This window comes from Urocitellus parryii, chromosome 1, assembly GCF_045843805.1.
Source record: "Urocitellus parryii isolate mUroPar1 chromosome 1, mUroPar1.hap1, whole genome shotgun sequence".
NCBI lineage: Eukaryota > Metazoa > Chordata > Mammalia > Rodentia > Sciuridae > Urocitellus > Urocitellus parryii.
The window spans coordinates 96,077,450-96,092,137 of NC_135531.1; the positions used below are offsets into that span (position 1 = coordinate 96,077,450).

A 14,688-nucleotide genomic window follows, 5' to 3' on the forward strand; every position below is an offset into this window, starting at 1 on the left:
AATTTTCCCCAGCCCGCTGGAAAGATTCCTGGCTATCACTCGTCTAGGCTAACTGAGGACAGGAGCTACGCCAGGCGTGCCGGATAGAGCAGTGGAGAGCACCCCCGCCTGACCTCCTGTCCCCTACGCGGACCCAGACTCGGCGCCGCACATTCCCGCCGATGGTGGGGGGGGGGGACGGCGCAGTCACGCGCGCATCTCACTCGCGCTCACATGCGCGCAAGGCTCACGCTCTGCGCCCCGCACACCTGCGCTCCGCCCCTTGGTCCCGGGCGGGCAAGGAGAGAAGGATTTGGGAACCCAGGGTGGCGGCGGAGGCGCCTCCCTTCTCCATTCCCCAGGGCTGGAGTGGTCCGCCTGCTGCGGCTCCCAGCCAGTCCGCATTCCCTCTCCATCCTTCCCTCCCCCCCGCTTGCCGCGGCACCGGTATCCGCAGCCACAGCCCGGAGCCGGTGAGGCGGTGTAGGGGGGAGGGGGAGGAATCAAGGGATGAACGCCGGGAGGGCGACGGGGGCCCCGAGCCGGACTAGGACGCCCCTGGAGCGGGAACCCGAGCCGGAGTCGGAGCCAGAACAAAACCACCGGTACCGGGTGGGCCAGATGGTCTGGGTGGGAGGAACCTAAAGGGAGAGGAGGGATCTGAGAAACCTGGGAGAGGAGGGGGCTGCAGGAGGCCTGGCTCAGGCCAACGCGGAGGAGGTGCGGACGCTGACTCAGGCGCGTTATCTGCGCCCGCTGCCTAAGAATTTTGTCCCATCTCGATCTGCAGTGTCCTTGGGAGGGACGGATCCTCGGGGCCAGATGAAAAGGGGGACGCTCTGGGCGTCGGGGAAGTGGGACTCCGGTTGTGTCAGAGGGCTTGCACAGCCACCGTCTGGCCTGCAACCTCAGGCGGTCTTGGCTGACTAGCACCTTTGGCCCGGACAGCTCCCTGTGGTTGGGTTAGGGGTGGGGCCGGGCCTGCAGGCAAGTCTGTTTCAGATCTCGAGGACCCCATTTGTAACCCTCCCTCATCCCTAGCTGCAGCCCCCTAAACTCAGGAGGCGCCCTGGCCCGCGCTCGCCCCCCAGGGCCTCATGTCGGAACCACAGCCTGACCTGGAGCCGCCCCAACATGGGCTGTACATGCTCTTCCTGCTTGTGCTGGTCTTCTTCCTCATGGGCCTAGTAGGCTTCATGATCTGCCACGTGCTCAAGAAGAAAGGCTACCGGTGCCGCACGTCTAGGGGCTCGGAGCCTGACGATGCCCAGCTTCAGCCACGTGAGTGAGGAGCCTGGAAACTTGGCTCAGTCACCTTTCTCCCTTACCCTTCTCTCCACACCTCTTTCTGCCTTTCTGGCTGAAAGACCCAGGCCAAACCCTGATCAACCCTGCAGGAAGCCTAGTGATGCATTCTTGAATCAGCAAGTAGAGTGACACCACCCTGAAAGCAATGCTGGAGAAAGCATGGGCAGGAAGGGCTCACTAATGGTAGTATTAGGCTCCTATTTCCTCCCCCCATCTTTTCTGGCCCCTGAAATAATAAAGTCCAGCCATCATGGCAAATAGGTAAATGGATGTCTTGAGAATCAGCCATGGGGGCCATCAGGTCATGTTCCCCCAAAGCTGATTCATTTTCCATTTCCTTGCCAACCTCTTTCATCCTTCAGCTGAGGATGATGACGTGAATGAGGACACAGTAGAGAGGATTGTTCGCTGCATCATCCAAAATGAAGGTGGGTGTAGCTGACCCAATGCTCCTTCCCACCCTGACTCTTGCCCTGACCTCCCCCTCCACTGACTCCCTCTTTTCCTTCTCCCCTCAGCCAATGCTGAGGCCTTGAAGGAGATGCTGGGGGACAGTGAAGGAGAAGGGACAGTGCAGCTCTCCAGGTGAGCTGGAAACAAAGGCCAGCATGACTTAGCTTGCCTTGGAGAGTACCCTCTCCTCCAGCACAGTCTCCTCCCAGTATCATTGTTTTGGGGTTTGGGGGAGGGGAAGCTTGCTAACTTATAGGAAAAAAAAATTTTATAGAAATTCCAAGTCCTTCAAACCATGTTTCCCATCTAGATATCACAAGTCTAACAACATTCACATCTAGGGCCACTCTTTTGATTTAAGCATTGCCCTCTTTTTAGCAAACAGGGCCACAAGGAAAAACTATACATAGTCACTCATAACTTAATATTAAATTTATTAGAAAAAATAATGTTAGGACCTGGGAAAAGTGGGGTTTGGGGAGTATGAAAAGCATGCTGAAAGAACCAGAGGAAATGGGACAAGAAGGGGAATAGAAATATCATTTTTGCTCTCCTCCCCCTACTGTCCAGCGTGGATGCCACCTCCAGCATACAGGATGGAGCTCCCTCCCATCACCACACAGTGCATCTGGGCTCCGCAGCCCCTTGCATCCACTGCAGCCGCAACAAGAGGCCCCCACTTGTTCGTCAGGGAAGGTCCAAGGAAGGAAAAAGCCGTCCCCGACCTGGAGAGACCACTGTGTTCTCTGTGGGCAGGTGGGGACAGAGTGCTCCAGGAAAGGGAGGTTGAGGTGGGGGCCCCAATGATCAGTTGCCCTAGCTCTTTCCTGCTGGATTGGGAGCTGCAGCAGGGTTCAGGCTGCATGGTGTTTCCCACAATCTGAGAAGACCTCTTCCACCCTAGGCCAAAGGGAAGTGGCCATAAAACCTAGAATGTCTGTAGTCAGAGGAGAATGCCAGGCAGCCTCTTGAGTTGTGGTCCTAAGCCTCAGTATTCTCTCCCCTCCCAGGTTCCGGGTGACACACATTGAGAAGCGTTATGGGCTGCATGAGCATCGTGATGGTTCCCCCACGGACAGAAGCTGGGGCTCTGGTGGGGGGCAGGACCCAGGAGTTGGTCAGGGGTCTGGTGGAAGGCTACCCAGGACAGGGATGCCTGTCATTGAGAGGCTGCCCCCTGAGGAGCCACAACCCCAGTCATTAGCCAGTCCCCCAGTGCAGAATGGAGGACTCAAGGACAACAGCCTAGTGCCTTGTGCACTTGAGGGGAACTCTGGGACCTCTGCAGAACCAACACTGGGGGCCAGAGGGAGGATCCTGAGCCCAAGTCCAAGGCTGCCCAGTCAAGAGGCAAATGGACAGCAAAGCAAACCAGACACCTCAGATCACCAGGTATGAAGGCGCGGCCAGGGCTGCACTGGGCTCAGTGGGCTCAGTTTTATTGCCTCTTACTCTGGAGAGCAATGATATGAATCACCTCCTGTTCCCATTGTTGATGTCTCCCCTTTCTCTCAGGTGTCTCCACCACAGGGAGCAGGGGGTATGTGAGGTGAGTTTGAACGCCAAATCAGATAATCTTGTCCTCCCACCCCCTACCTAAATTACTTAGCCCATCATCTCCTGAAACTCCAGGGTGAGCTCTAGGTTAAGCCTGTGCTTGCTACAAATTCCTTGGCTGGTGGTGGGGAGTGGGTATGTGCTCCAGAGAACAGGGAAGGATGGGCTGCCCCTGGGGAAAAGCTAAGACACAGCTTAAACAGGAAGCAACTCTTCCCCTTCCTCGTCTCCAAGCCTCATTCTTCATTGTGCTGATGGACCACCAGCTGGCAGGGTCAGGGAGTAGGTGGGCATGAAGGCCCTCCCCTTCACTGGACAGCACTGCTCCCAGTTGAGGGACCAGCTCTACTTTCGCCTGGAGTTGCACGGTCTCAGGCTGAGGGAACTTGGGAAAAGTCCCTCCACTCGTGGACGCTCGGTTTCCTTCCCTTCCCCTACCTGCCCACAGGCTGCCTAGCCTGCCTTCCCCAACACCTCGCTCCATATTGATAGAGCATGGCAGCTGGGACCAGGTTCCTGCCTTTGGTGGGGCCCGAAAGCAATAGCACCTTAGGCTCCCTGCCCTCTTGGCAAAAGAGGTCCAGGCCCTGGCTTGGCCTTCGTACCCTTTATTCACTGTCAATAAATCCGCTCAGACCATTACAGCTGCTTCGCATACTGGCTCCTTCTGACTCCCAAGGCTAGCTCCTGTCCCGGCTCCAACCCAAGTGACCCTGGCATCCAAAGTGGGGTGGGCTACAGAGCCAGGGTGGAGATGAGATGGACCAGAGCCAGTCAGGACTTCGGGAATGAGATTTAGCCCCGAGATTTCAGGGTATTTCTGATGGGGCAATGGCAGATGAAGGGGTAGTTACAGCCCTAAAGATGGCAGGAGGACAACTGGAGAAATGGATTCTTGCCCCAAAAATACGGAGAGGGGAAGTTTCTAACCCTGGAGATGAAAGTAGATGTGGGAAAGATTCCAGCTTTTGGCTGTGTGGCTGTGGATCATTGAGGGGTGGTCTCTGACATCATGGAGATAGGGCAGCATCATTGCTTGGGGGCAGTGATACCCCAGCTTCAAGTGAGGGAATCTGGATGGCCAGGATCTGGAGCTTTAGCCGGCGGGGGAGGTGGCGGACGCATCTGAGGGAAATGCACAGTTAGTTCTTCTCCAGAGTCCTCTCTCAGTAGTTTCCCTGTCCATTCCCTCAGCCTAGTAGACAACACAAGACCAGCTGGAATGAACCCTGTGCACACAGTCCCCTCCAAGGCAGGGCCCCTTACCGGCCTGAGTCGAGGTGCCATCAAGTCTAAGGGTCCAGAGCTGTCCAGAGCTTTATCTGGAAACAAGAACCATAGTCAGTCTTCAGGTTTTGTTCAATGCTACATTTCTAGCATTTAGGACAATAGCACTCTATAAGAATTTGCTGAATTAATAGTCACCAACCTGAGCTGTAAAATCCATCAATTCATTTATTCTCAACAAATACTTATTTGGCAGCTGCTATATAATCATCTCTGGTCAAGGTACCAAAGAATGGAAGGTGGGATACACAGCTCTGCCCACCTCCCAATGCTCTTAGATACCCAGTAATGAAACATGAACAAACACAATGAATGTCTAAGTGTTAAGTAATTCAAGGTGAACTAGAGGTATTAGAGATGGCAGTGATTTCAGGGGATCAGGGACAGTGGCTATGAAGGAAGTGTTAAATTCCAGAAGGTTTTAGAAAAGGTGAGCATTCCCAGAGGCAAAAGGAAGGGGTTGGGGTGGAGACCAGAGGTGTGCTCAGTGGTAGAGTGCTTGCCTAGCATTCACAGGTGCCTGGGATTAATCCCCAACACCACAAAAAATAAAAAAGAATGTCAAGAGGAAAAAGGATGACAGCAAAGTTAGGTATTTTCAGGGTTCAAGACAACTAAGAACAAAGGCATTTTGGAAGAACACAGAGAATATGGCTTATTTTTTAAAATAATAATAGTGATAAAATCGCTACTATTTATACGTTTATTATGTGCCAAGCACAATGCTGTATACTCTATAGGCACATTTTCTAACTCTTAAACAATTTAATAAAGTAGTACCTGTCTCTTCACTTTTTAAAGCACATTAACCAAGTGCCATACAAGTTAAACTTCCCATCTCAAGTTATACACTAGGAAGTGACAGCAAGGTTTGAACTAGGCCAGCCTGGCTCCAAAGCCCATGCTCTTCTCCCCGTCACTTATTTGGCAGCTGCTATATAATCATCTCTGGTCAAGGTACCAAAGAATGGAAGGTGGGTGCACTGAGGGCACACAGGAGTGGAGTATGAACAGAGTCCAAGATTCCTCCTTTTCATTTCTTATTCTCCCAGAGCTTTCAATTTCCTTTACTTACCTCCAGGCAGGACAGGTGCAGAAGGTCCATCCAAGGCAGAGGTGGGTACAGGTGGGGAGAAACTGGGAGGAGAAGGGGATGGCAGTGTCTGGAGATAGGGTGGGCATGAGTTATTCCTTGCATGTAAGAAGGCTTCACCAATTATTCCTCTCATCCCACTTTCGATTCCTGTCCTCTCACTTTCCAATACAGAAAATGACCAAATGCTTGTATTTAGGTAGGGGTTATAACTGATGTCTATTTCAACAGTCAATATGTACTGAACACTTACTATGTCTAGGTGTTCTGCTAGTACTGCACATACCTTAATTCATTCTATCCTCACCACCCCATGAGGTAGGCATTTTTATGATCATGTTAGAAGTGAGATTCGGATTGGGCCATCTGTCAAAAGTTCATGGAGTTAGTGGCATAGTGCTGGCTAGAACCCAAGTCTCTTGACTCCCAATCATGTTCTTCATGCTGTCTTATGGCAATAGGCATCACAATTTAAGCATCTCCAGTGTGCCATGGTGCTAAGGGCTTTACATTTATTATCTCTAGTCATGATAGTGAGCCTGCTAAAGCAGGTATTATTATCTCCATTTTAAACATGCGGAAACTAGCTCAGAGAGGTTAAGTCACTGTCCAAGGTCATGTAATAGAAAATTTTGAACTCAGGTCTATCCACCACTAAAGTCCTCCAAACTCCTATGAGAAGTTTCCTTTGATTTCCCTTTTCTCTGTCTGCTCAGGAGAGATGGGAAGGCCCAAACTACCATAGGAGGTAAAACTGGGAAGAAGCTGAGGCATTAATATGAATATGGGGCCTTCTTAGAGTGAGGATCTACCCAGAGGTAGCTGGGAGCCAAGGAGACTGAATTCTCACCTGTTCAGGATCACAGAGTTCGGGTGGCCCTGGAGGACCAAGCAGCTCCTCCACCAGCAGGGAGGGAAAGACTCCAACATGGCCCCCAAATTCTCCCCTCCAGAAGCCATCATCTACTCCATCTTGGGCCCGGGGTAACAGGCGGATGAGTGCCCCTTCTGGGAAGCTCAGCTCCTCTTCACTTTGTCCCGTGTAGTTATATAGTGCGCGGGCGAGGAATGCTATAGAAGCCCAGGAGAGATGGTAAGAGAAGGAAATGGGTGGCAGTACCCTAGGACCATGACATCCCAGGACCATAACCACCCAATAATTCATATTCATATCCAGGACCCCAGGCCCAGATTTTGTCTTTCTTACCTGTGGGCTCTACACCCAAGGGAATGTCACTGTCACGGCCACTCTCGGGAAGGGAGAGATCCGGGAAGTTGAGATACCGCTCAGGGACAAAGCCCACCTCACCATGCTGGTTCCGAGCCTGCTCACCCAGCAATGTGAACAAGTATCAGATTTGTTTCGGCAGTCCATGGCCCTGGCTGTCCTCTACTTATGTTTCTAGCTTGCCTGGGTAGATACTTGTAAACCAAAGAGAGGTCCTCCCACTGCCCCCAACCCATGATCAGAACCCAGCGTCCCATACGTACCTTGACCCATTCATCAGCATCTCCCTCCTCTATGACCTCCAGCCATTCACCCTCCGTGATGGTCAGCTCATCCTCATGCCCTGCCTAAGCCCCACAAGGAAGGATTCAGGATTTAGCTGTCCTTTATGGTTACCCATATGAAGTCCCCACTCCCATTCATACCTGATAGCCAAACACCACATGTGCAGGGCAGGGGAAGGGCCTGGTGGCTAGGGCCGGTGGGGCAGGCTCCTCAAAGAGCTCCCCTGCCTCCTCGCATTCATCAAAGTCAGAAAGCTCAGCATCCTCAGCCTGGAGAGGGGCAGAGGACAGACATCATTATGGGGCCCCCTTCTCCATCCTACCTCAAAAGGACACCAGGGGTCCTCCTCCAAGATAGTACCCCTGAACCAATCATCATAGCTCACAACCAAAATCACACAGAGCCGGATGATACTAAATAATAGCAGAGCTAAAGCAACTAAGTGCTTAAAAGTATACCCAGTACATGTTAACTATCTGATGTATATTGTTTCACTTAATCTTCATAATTTGCATAACCATTAACCTCTTTTTATTTTTAAAGAAAATGAGGCTCAGAAAAGTCATTTTCTAAGATTATACAGCTAGGGAGTGGAGTGGCTGATACCCAAACCATTTACAGAATACTTCCAGAAGTATTTTTTTTAAATGAGGGGTTTTTTAAAATATCTTTTTAGTTGTCAGTGTACCTTTATTTTATTTATATGTGGTGCTGAGAATCAAACCCAGTGCCTCACACATGCTAGGCAAGTGCTCTACCACTGTGCTATAACCCCAGCCCAAACCTGAGTTTTTTGTTTTCTTTTGTTTTGTTTTGGTAGTGGGATTGAACCCAGGGGTACTTTACCACTGAGTTATATCCCCAGCCCTTTTTATTTTTTGAGATAGGTTTTCACTGTGTTGCTGAGGCTGCCCTTAAACTTGTGATCCTCCTGCCTCAGCCTCCTGAGTAGCTGGGATTACAGACGTGTGCCGCTGTGCCTGGCTAGAACCTGAGTTCTTAACCATCATTTTATCCTCACAATAAATGGTTACTGAGGATTCTCTTTGCCAAAAATCATGCAAAGACTTATATAAATGGTCTCATTTAAGCTGCACAATAGCCCTCTGAGTTAAGTGCCATTGTCATCCCATTTTAGAGGGCCTGCCTTCCAGTGGGGAACTTCACCCTCCTGGGTATGTGCAGCTAGGATTGGGGAGGAGCTCACCGTTGGGGAGAGGTCTCTCTGGGACAGCCGAGCCTCACTGAGCCGTCGCTCCTGCTCCACCTCATCCTGGGCCTGGGTCATGGCTGGCTTCAGCCAGTGCTGCACATCCAGGCCAGCCCCCTGCAGCAGGGCCAGCCGAGCAGCCCCCTTCACCTGGCTCACCTGGCACGAAGTGGAAGAGAGTTAGTAGAGCCTGGCCAATTATGTCTACCTTCTGCCACCTTACCTCCCCCTCTCCATCAGAAAGAGGAATGGAGGGGGTGTTGCTGAGGAGATAGAATCTTAGTGGCTCTAAGCCTAGGACTATGCCTCACCTGTGCCCGACGGATGCTGTCCCTCACTTCCTGTAGTCGCTGTTCTATGCCTGGGGCCTCACGCTCTGGAGCCTGCTGCCGCCTCTGCTCCAGTCGCTGCAGTACCTGGTGGGGAAGAGAGGAGTGGGTGGTGATACTGTGGGCCATAACTTACTCTGGGCCTGGTTCCTTGCTAGTTTCATTACTCGCATTGTGTCATTTAATCTTCCCTGGAGGTGGGTGCTAGTTTTGGCCCCACTGTAGTGATGAGGAAACTGAAATCCAGAGAGGTGAAGTCATTCATTCCCTTACACAGGATTACAAAACTCAGAAGCAACAGAAGGGAATTTGAACCCAGGTCAGCCTCGCTGTAAACACTGCTCTTAATTACTGAGTTATATTGTTATGTTAAAGTGCCCTTCCTTCCCATCCTGTCTGCAGTCCCATGACAACACCAATGTCTCTAGGATCCCCATCTTTAGCAATTCTTGCTCACCCACAACACCTGCAACCCCCACCTCACCCAATGCCCATGGTGTTGGATTTTGTAGTCTCGGGCGGCTCTGCTTGTCCAGCGCTGGATCTCTTTCTCTAGGCCGCTCTCCCCAGCCATACCTCCTGTTCCCCTCTCCAGGGCACACACCTGAATGGGACAGGGGTGATGTGAGGAATACCTGAGATCATCCTTCTCTCCAGTTTTCTTTTTACCTCTCTTTATCTTGAACTCGAAGGAAATGGACAAAGGTGAGGGCACACATCTGTGTCTGTGAACACTGGTATGCATTTGTATGGACAGAAACACACAGAGTCTCAGGAACAGGATCCAAGTTGAGGGATATGTAGAAGAAAAAGGAAGTGAAGTGACTGAATGGTGAAATGGGATGTGTTTTTATGTCCTGGTAAAAGAGAGGTGAACTGGTATTCCGAGTTAATAGTTCCTGAGTTAGTACCAGGACAAGAATAATGAGACAGGAGGCCTAAACCAGTCTCATTATATTTGGCTTGGTTTCAACCCGAAGGGAAGTCTCACCTGATCAGCCCCTGCTGGCTGAAATTGCTGAGGTGGGGTAGGGGAAAAGACTCCAGGCTCCTGAAGAAACAGCTTCACATCCTGCTCCCAGTTTACCTGGGGGTGGGAAAAGACATGGTGGCCCACTCACTGGCCTCCTCTCCAATTCTGTCCCCAGCACCTCTTAGAAGGAGAAGGTCAAAGTGAGAAGAAAAGGGACAGATATTCAATAGGAAGATCTCTACTGAGAGATAAGAATTAAAAGGACCTCTAAGGGAGCTCTCACAGCTCCTAACCCTCACCTGGGAGGTTGCCTGCCCTGCAAGGCGGGCATGCTCCAAGACCATCTCTGCAGCTTCCAGCTCAGTACGGCTCAGTAAGTTCAGAGGGTCCCTCAAGTGTTCTGACAACTCGCTGACCAGGGCCTGGAGAGAACCCCAAGATACTTTTCCCTCAGACCTCTACTACAGAGCAAAAGCTCACTGTCCAGGTTTGGGTGGGAGGTGGACATGAGGGATGGGAAAGAGAGCAGTAAGACATTATTTCTGCTTCTAATTATAGGCTCTCATGTATGTATACCACTTACCAATTTATTTATTTTTTTTGTGGTGTTAGGTATTAAATCCTGAACAATTGTATCCACCCTCTACCTTCTCACTTCTTCCTCCCCATTAGAAAGAGGAGTAGAGGGGATGTTGTCTGAGAAGACAGGATGTCAGTGGCTATGCTAGGCCAGTACCCTACCACTGAGCTATACCCATAGCTCCACTTAACAGTTTAAAAACCACTTTCACATCCATTCTCTTCCTTGAATCTCATTAGTGTCACAAGGTGGGCAGAACTAGGGTTAACCTTGATGAGAAATATGAGGTTCAAAGAAGTTAAGTATCCTATGTGATAGGCAGCCAGAAGCCAAGTATGTGTCTTCTACCCTCTTTAAGCAGGCTAGGTCCTTGGCACCAGCCAGCCTCATGGGGAGTGGAAGCACAGGGATCCTCCCTACTTGCTGAGGGATAGGGGTGATCTGGGTGAGGACTGGCCTTGAGCAGAGCTGGCAGTTCCTCCTGGTAGTAGTGGTCAAGGTGGGCATTGGTGGCCACCAAGTTGAGCAGGTACTCATTGCGGGCTGCTCTCAGCTGCTGGGAGTACTGGACTGATTGGGCCGACAGCTAGGAGGGGAAAATTTGTGTCAACAGAGAGCCCTGGATCCAAGGCCAACCTAGAACCCAGATCCAGAATGAATTCTTACATTATTGAAGATATACTGTTTGCCTGGTACTATACTAAAAATTTCACATACAACTCCTGCTCAAAATCCGTAATGGTTTCTACATACATCTAAAATAAAATCCAAACTTCCCTATAGTGATCTACTGTAGGGTAGTAGACTAACATGAGTTGGCCCTGAAACCTCTCTGACCTCTTTTTAACTGCTGTCCCCTTACAGGGCTCCAGGCACATTAGTCTTCTCTCAGTTCCTTGAGCACACATCAGGACCTTTCCATTCACCATTCCCTCTCTCTGAAATGTTCTCCCTCTAGATCTTTCATGGCTGGCCCCTTCTTGACACTCGGGCCACTTGTTCAAAGAGGACTTCTCTCTAAATCTCACCCGTTTTTACCCTTCATCAGAGCAACTTGTTTTATTTCCATCTTCATCTGATTATTTGTTTATATACTGTGTCTCCCTCGACCAGGCTGTGAGGACAGGAACTCCATGGTCATGTTCCTTACTGTATCCCTAGAGGGTAGAACAGTGCCTAGTGCACAGAAGTCCTCAATAAACTCATATTAAAGGAGTCAAAAAGAAGGGATTATTCCCATTGTGCAGATGAAGAAAATAAGGCTCAGAGAAATAAGTAAATGAATCTTGGTCAACCACCTAAGAAGTAGAGGAGCCTGGATCCCACCAGGCTCTTATGCTTATGACACTGGATTCCAAACCACTAGGTCCCTCTGCCCCCACTCAGGTCCTCATCCCCCAGACCTTAGAACTTAGTTTCTGGAGACTGGTCCGAGAGTGGAAGATCCCATGGTCACTTCGGTTCAGCCTGCGCAAGTATGGAACAGGAATAGGTATCAGACCCAGCTTTGATGCCTTGACTCTACCCCATACCTCCCCATACCCCAACTTTTGGCCTACTAACTGTTCATGAGCCCACCTGGCCTGGACATCAGCTGCTTTCTCCTGTGCCAAAGCCCATACACGCTCCCGTTGCCCATACAGCTTCCGACTTCGGCTCAGTTCCCGGACAGACTGCAGCACCTCTGCCTGCACCCTCTGCAGACTCTCTGTTCCCTAGTGGCATGGACACAGAAAATCTTGACCCAGACTACCTCCAATGCCGAGCCAGCTCTTCCTTCACCCCATCCACTGAGCCATACCTTCCTAAGCACCTGCTCCTTGGCACTCCGCCCTGTGCCCCCCGCTAGGTCACGGTATCGATCAGACGCCTGGAGCCGGGTTTGGCCCCCAGCCACGGTGGCATCCAGCAAGCAGCGCCAGGCACCAAACACTGTCCTGCCCCTCCCCAGAGAAGGTCTGTGTTGAAGAGGGGAGCACTCCACAGCTTCATCAGACCCCCCACCAACACCATGAGACACAAGAGTGTTTTCCTTCCCCCACTTGTCTGGGAGCCCATCAATCGATCAGCCCATTAGCTCAACCACAGGATCACTCCTGCCCTCCGCCCCCACCCACAGTGTCCTTGCTGGGTCAGCTCCTCTCCTGCTGCTGTGTCAGCTCTACCTGCAGCTCACGTGCCCTCCCCCCTCACTAGGCCTTCATCCCCACAGGTCTCTAAGGCTAAGCTCCCCATCACTTTTTGGTCCCTGCAGCCTTCCCCCACCATTAGACCCACCTGCTGTCCATGTCCCCACTGCGTTGCCCTTCCCTCTTCAGGAATGGCCCAGCCAGTTTCTGGAGTGCCTGGTGAGAAAGCCATCACAGGCCCAGTTTTTTTGAAGACCCACCCCAACTGGGAGAATACAGAACCAGAGTATAATAATACCATTCTTGGATACACAATATGCGTCACTTGCTTTGCCAACTGCCTTACATTTATTACCTTATTTAATCCTTACAACAACCCTACCCAAAGGTAAGGTATTATTGTTATCCCCATTTTACAGAGAAGAAAACTGAGGCCAAGAAATATAAAATAACTTGTCCAAGTTCACACAACTAGTAAGTAGCACCTCAGAGATTTGATACAAGTCTTCCTGACTCTAGGCATTTCTTCTTGAGCACAGTAAGGGAGGGACATTGCTGGTGGTGTAAAGGAGGCTAAAACAAGAGGGAAAGTCCAAGGAAGAGTCCCATACCTGCCCATACTCCCGTTCAATGGCTGCCCTCTGCTTGCTGTAAGATCTGTGGAGATTGGGGGTGGGGTAAAGGGGATTGTTTCCTCCTGTTTTACCACCCTCAATCCTCTCCTCTGCCTGAGCAAGAGAAAAAGGGGAGCCATCCCATAATGTGGCTAGACCCAGAGGGAATAAGACGGAAGAGACAGAGTCCTTGAGATCACCTCGGGCAGCTGCAACACAGGCAGCCTCATTGCTCAGAGCCCCAGGATCTTCCCACCCCTGGAGAACCATCTGTGGGCTTGGAGAAGAGGACTGACAAGGGCCTGGGTATGGTGTTTGCCAGCTTTCCAACAGGTTTGGAAGAGGGAGGGGTTTCTGCCCTAAGCTTGATTGTAGGCCATGGGTAGAGTGAGTGATGTGGTGTCAAAGGGTTTGAAGGAGGGTCCCTGTTTATCTCTTGTATCTGGAGAGGCAGGCCTAGGTTGAGGGCCCTGAATGGGTAGGTTGGAGAGCTCTTAGTCCCTGCCCCTCTCCCCGACCCGGCAAAAGTATGTTGGGGGAGGAGAGGTACGTGCTGTAGCAAAGGTAGGGGTGAGTAAAAAAGAGGGGTCAGGGGCTACCTGATGTCCTCCAGCAGATCGGCCTCCTTCTGCTGCCGGGTCTGAAGGATGCTCAGTTGCTCCAGAAAGCGAAGCTTCACCTCCTGGGCGGGCTTAACCTGTAGGATTGAGGGGAAGTTGAAGACCCCAGGGGTGGGGACCTAAAAAACACTTCGCACAGGGAGCGGCGAGGGGGCGGGGCCGGGGAGGGGGCTGAGCTGTTTCCTTGGTTACTTCTGGGCTGGGTTCTGACCCCTTCCCACTCCCGGTCTTCTACCCGGGGTCAGTTATCCCCGGGACTCCCTCCGCTCCCCCAGACCGCCAAAAGTCCCCATTCCCAGGCCAATCTCACTTTTCGGGGCGGCGGCTGCATCTCCACTCTGGTTAAGACAGCCAGCGACTCGACTCCGGAACTCGACAAAGACCCGCCCACGGCGAGGCCCCGCCCCAGATCTGGCCCAGCTCCGCCCTCGCTCCGCCTACGCCTTGTCCGGCTGCGCGCAGAGCACGGAAGCTCGTGGGGGCCGCGGAGTCGCTGAACCTCTGTTGTTGCTGCGAATACTCCGGAAGGGTCCGGGCCGCGGGGCTGACGCTGCGTCCGCTGTGCTGTAGGGAGAACCCCGGGTTTCTGAGTCAAGACGCCTGGGTTTTATTTCAAGTGTAGCCACTGATTCAGCCTGTAATTATTTCTAGTCATTCATTTACATACGCATATCACCAGTCCCCGTGGTAAGGGTGAGGAGTGGCGAGGAACTCAATAGGTGACCAGGGAAACTGAGTCATTGAACACCTGAGCGAAGATATGTCTGACGAAGGGAGACAGGGCTGGTCCCAGACCTTTTCCTAATTCCCGCTAAACTGGAAAAGCCAGCGAGAGCAGGGTGAGAAAGATGCCTGGAGTCAAGAATGAAACAGACCCAAAGGAAAAGGCTGGTACATCCTGGGCCCCACTGGATACCGACAGATACTAAGGAAGGGACGTGAGTTTGGGAGATGCACGTGGGGCCTTATGGTCCAGAAAGCCCTTGTCACCTTTAGGGTCTTCCTTCTCCAGACTCTGCCCAAGATCTACCAGCCCTAGCACT

General features: G+C 51.6%; 2 protein-coding genes across 2 annotated transcripts; one reads left to right on the forward strand and one right to left on the reverse strand.

Annotated features, from left to right (window-relative positions):
* The first annotated feature begins 374 nt into the window (after positions 1-374).
* Rell2 (RELT like 2) lies at positions 375-3,619 on the forward strand. Its single transcript, XM_026384461.2, has 8 exons — positions 375-584; positions 1,021-1,260; positions 1,650-1,715; positions 1,806-1,872; positions 2,311-2,496; positions 2,751-3,132; positions 3,256-3,289; positions 3,532-3,619. Exons 2-7 carry the CDS (start codon positions 1,077-1,079, stop codon positions 3,286-3,288), a joined length of 918 nt encoding a protein of 305 aa, XP_026240246.1. The 5' UTR covers positions 375-584; positions 1,021-1,076; the 3' UTR covers position 3,289; positions 3,532-3,619.
* A 717-nt stretch (positions 3,620-4,336) lies between these two features.
* On the reverse strand, positions 4,337-14,016 carry Fchsd1 (FCH and double SH3 domains 1). The gene is made up of 20 exons (XM_026384462.2): positions 13,956-14,016; positions 13,625-13,722; positions 13,023-13,068; positions 12,560-12,627; positions 12,084-12,219; positions 11,861-11,997; positions 11,686-11,749; positions 10,740-10,868; positions 10,002-10,124; positions 9,721-9,816; positions 9,214-9,333; positions 8,712-8,816; positions 8,398-8,559; positions 7,331-7,459; positions 7,169-7,252; positions 6,885-7,002; positions 6,528-6,748; positions 5,660-5,747; positions 4,564-4,619; positions 4,337-4,422 (listed from the first exon to the last, which is right to left on the reverse strand). The coding sequence occupies exons 1-20, from the start codon at positions 13,974-13,976 to the stop codon at positions 4,357-4,359; spliced, it is 2,067 nt and encodes a 688-aa protein (XP_026240247.1). The 5' UTR covers positions 13,977-14,016; the 3' UTR covers positions 4,337-4,356.
* Positions 14,017-14,688: the final 672 nt, after the last annotated feature.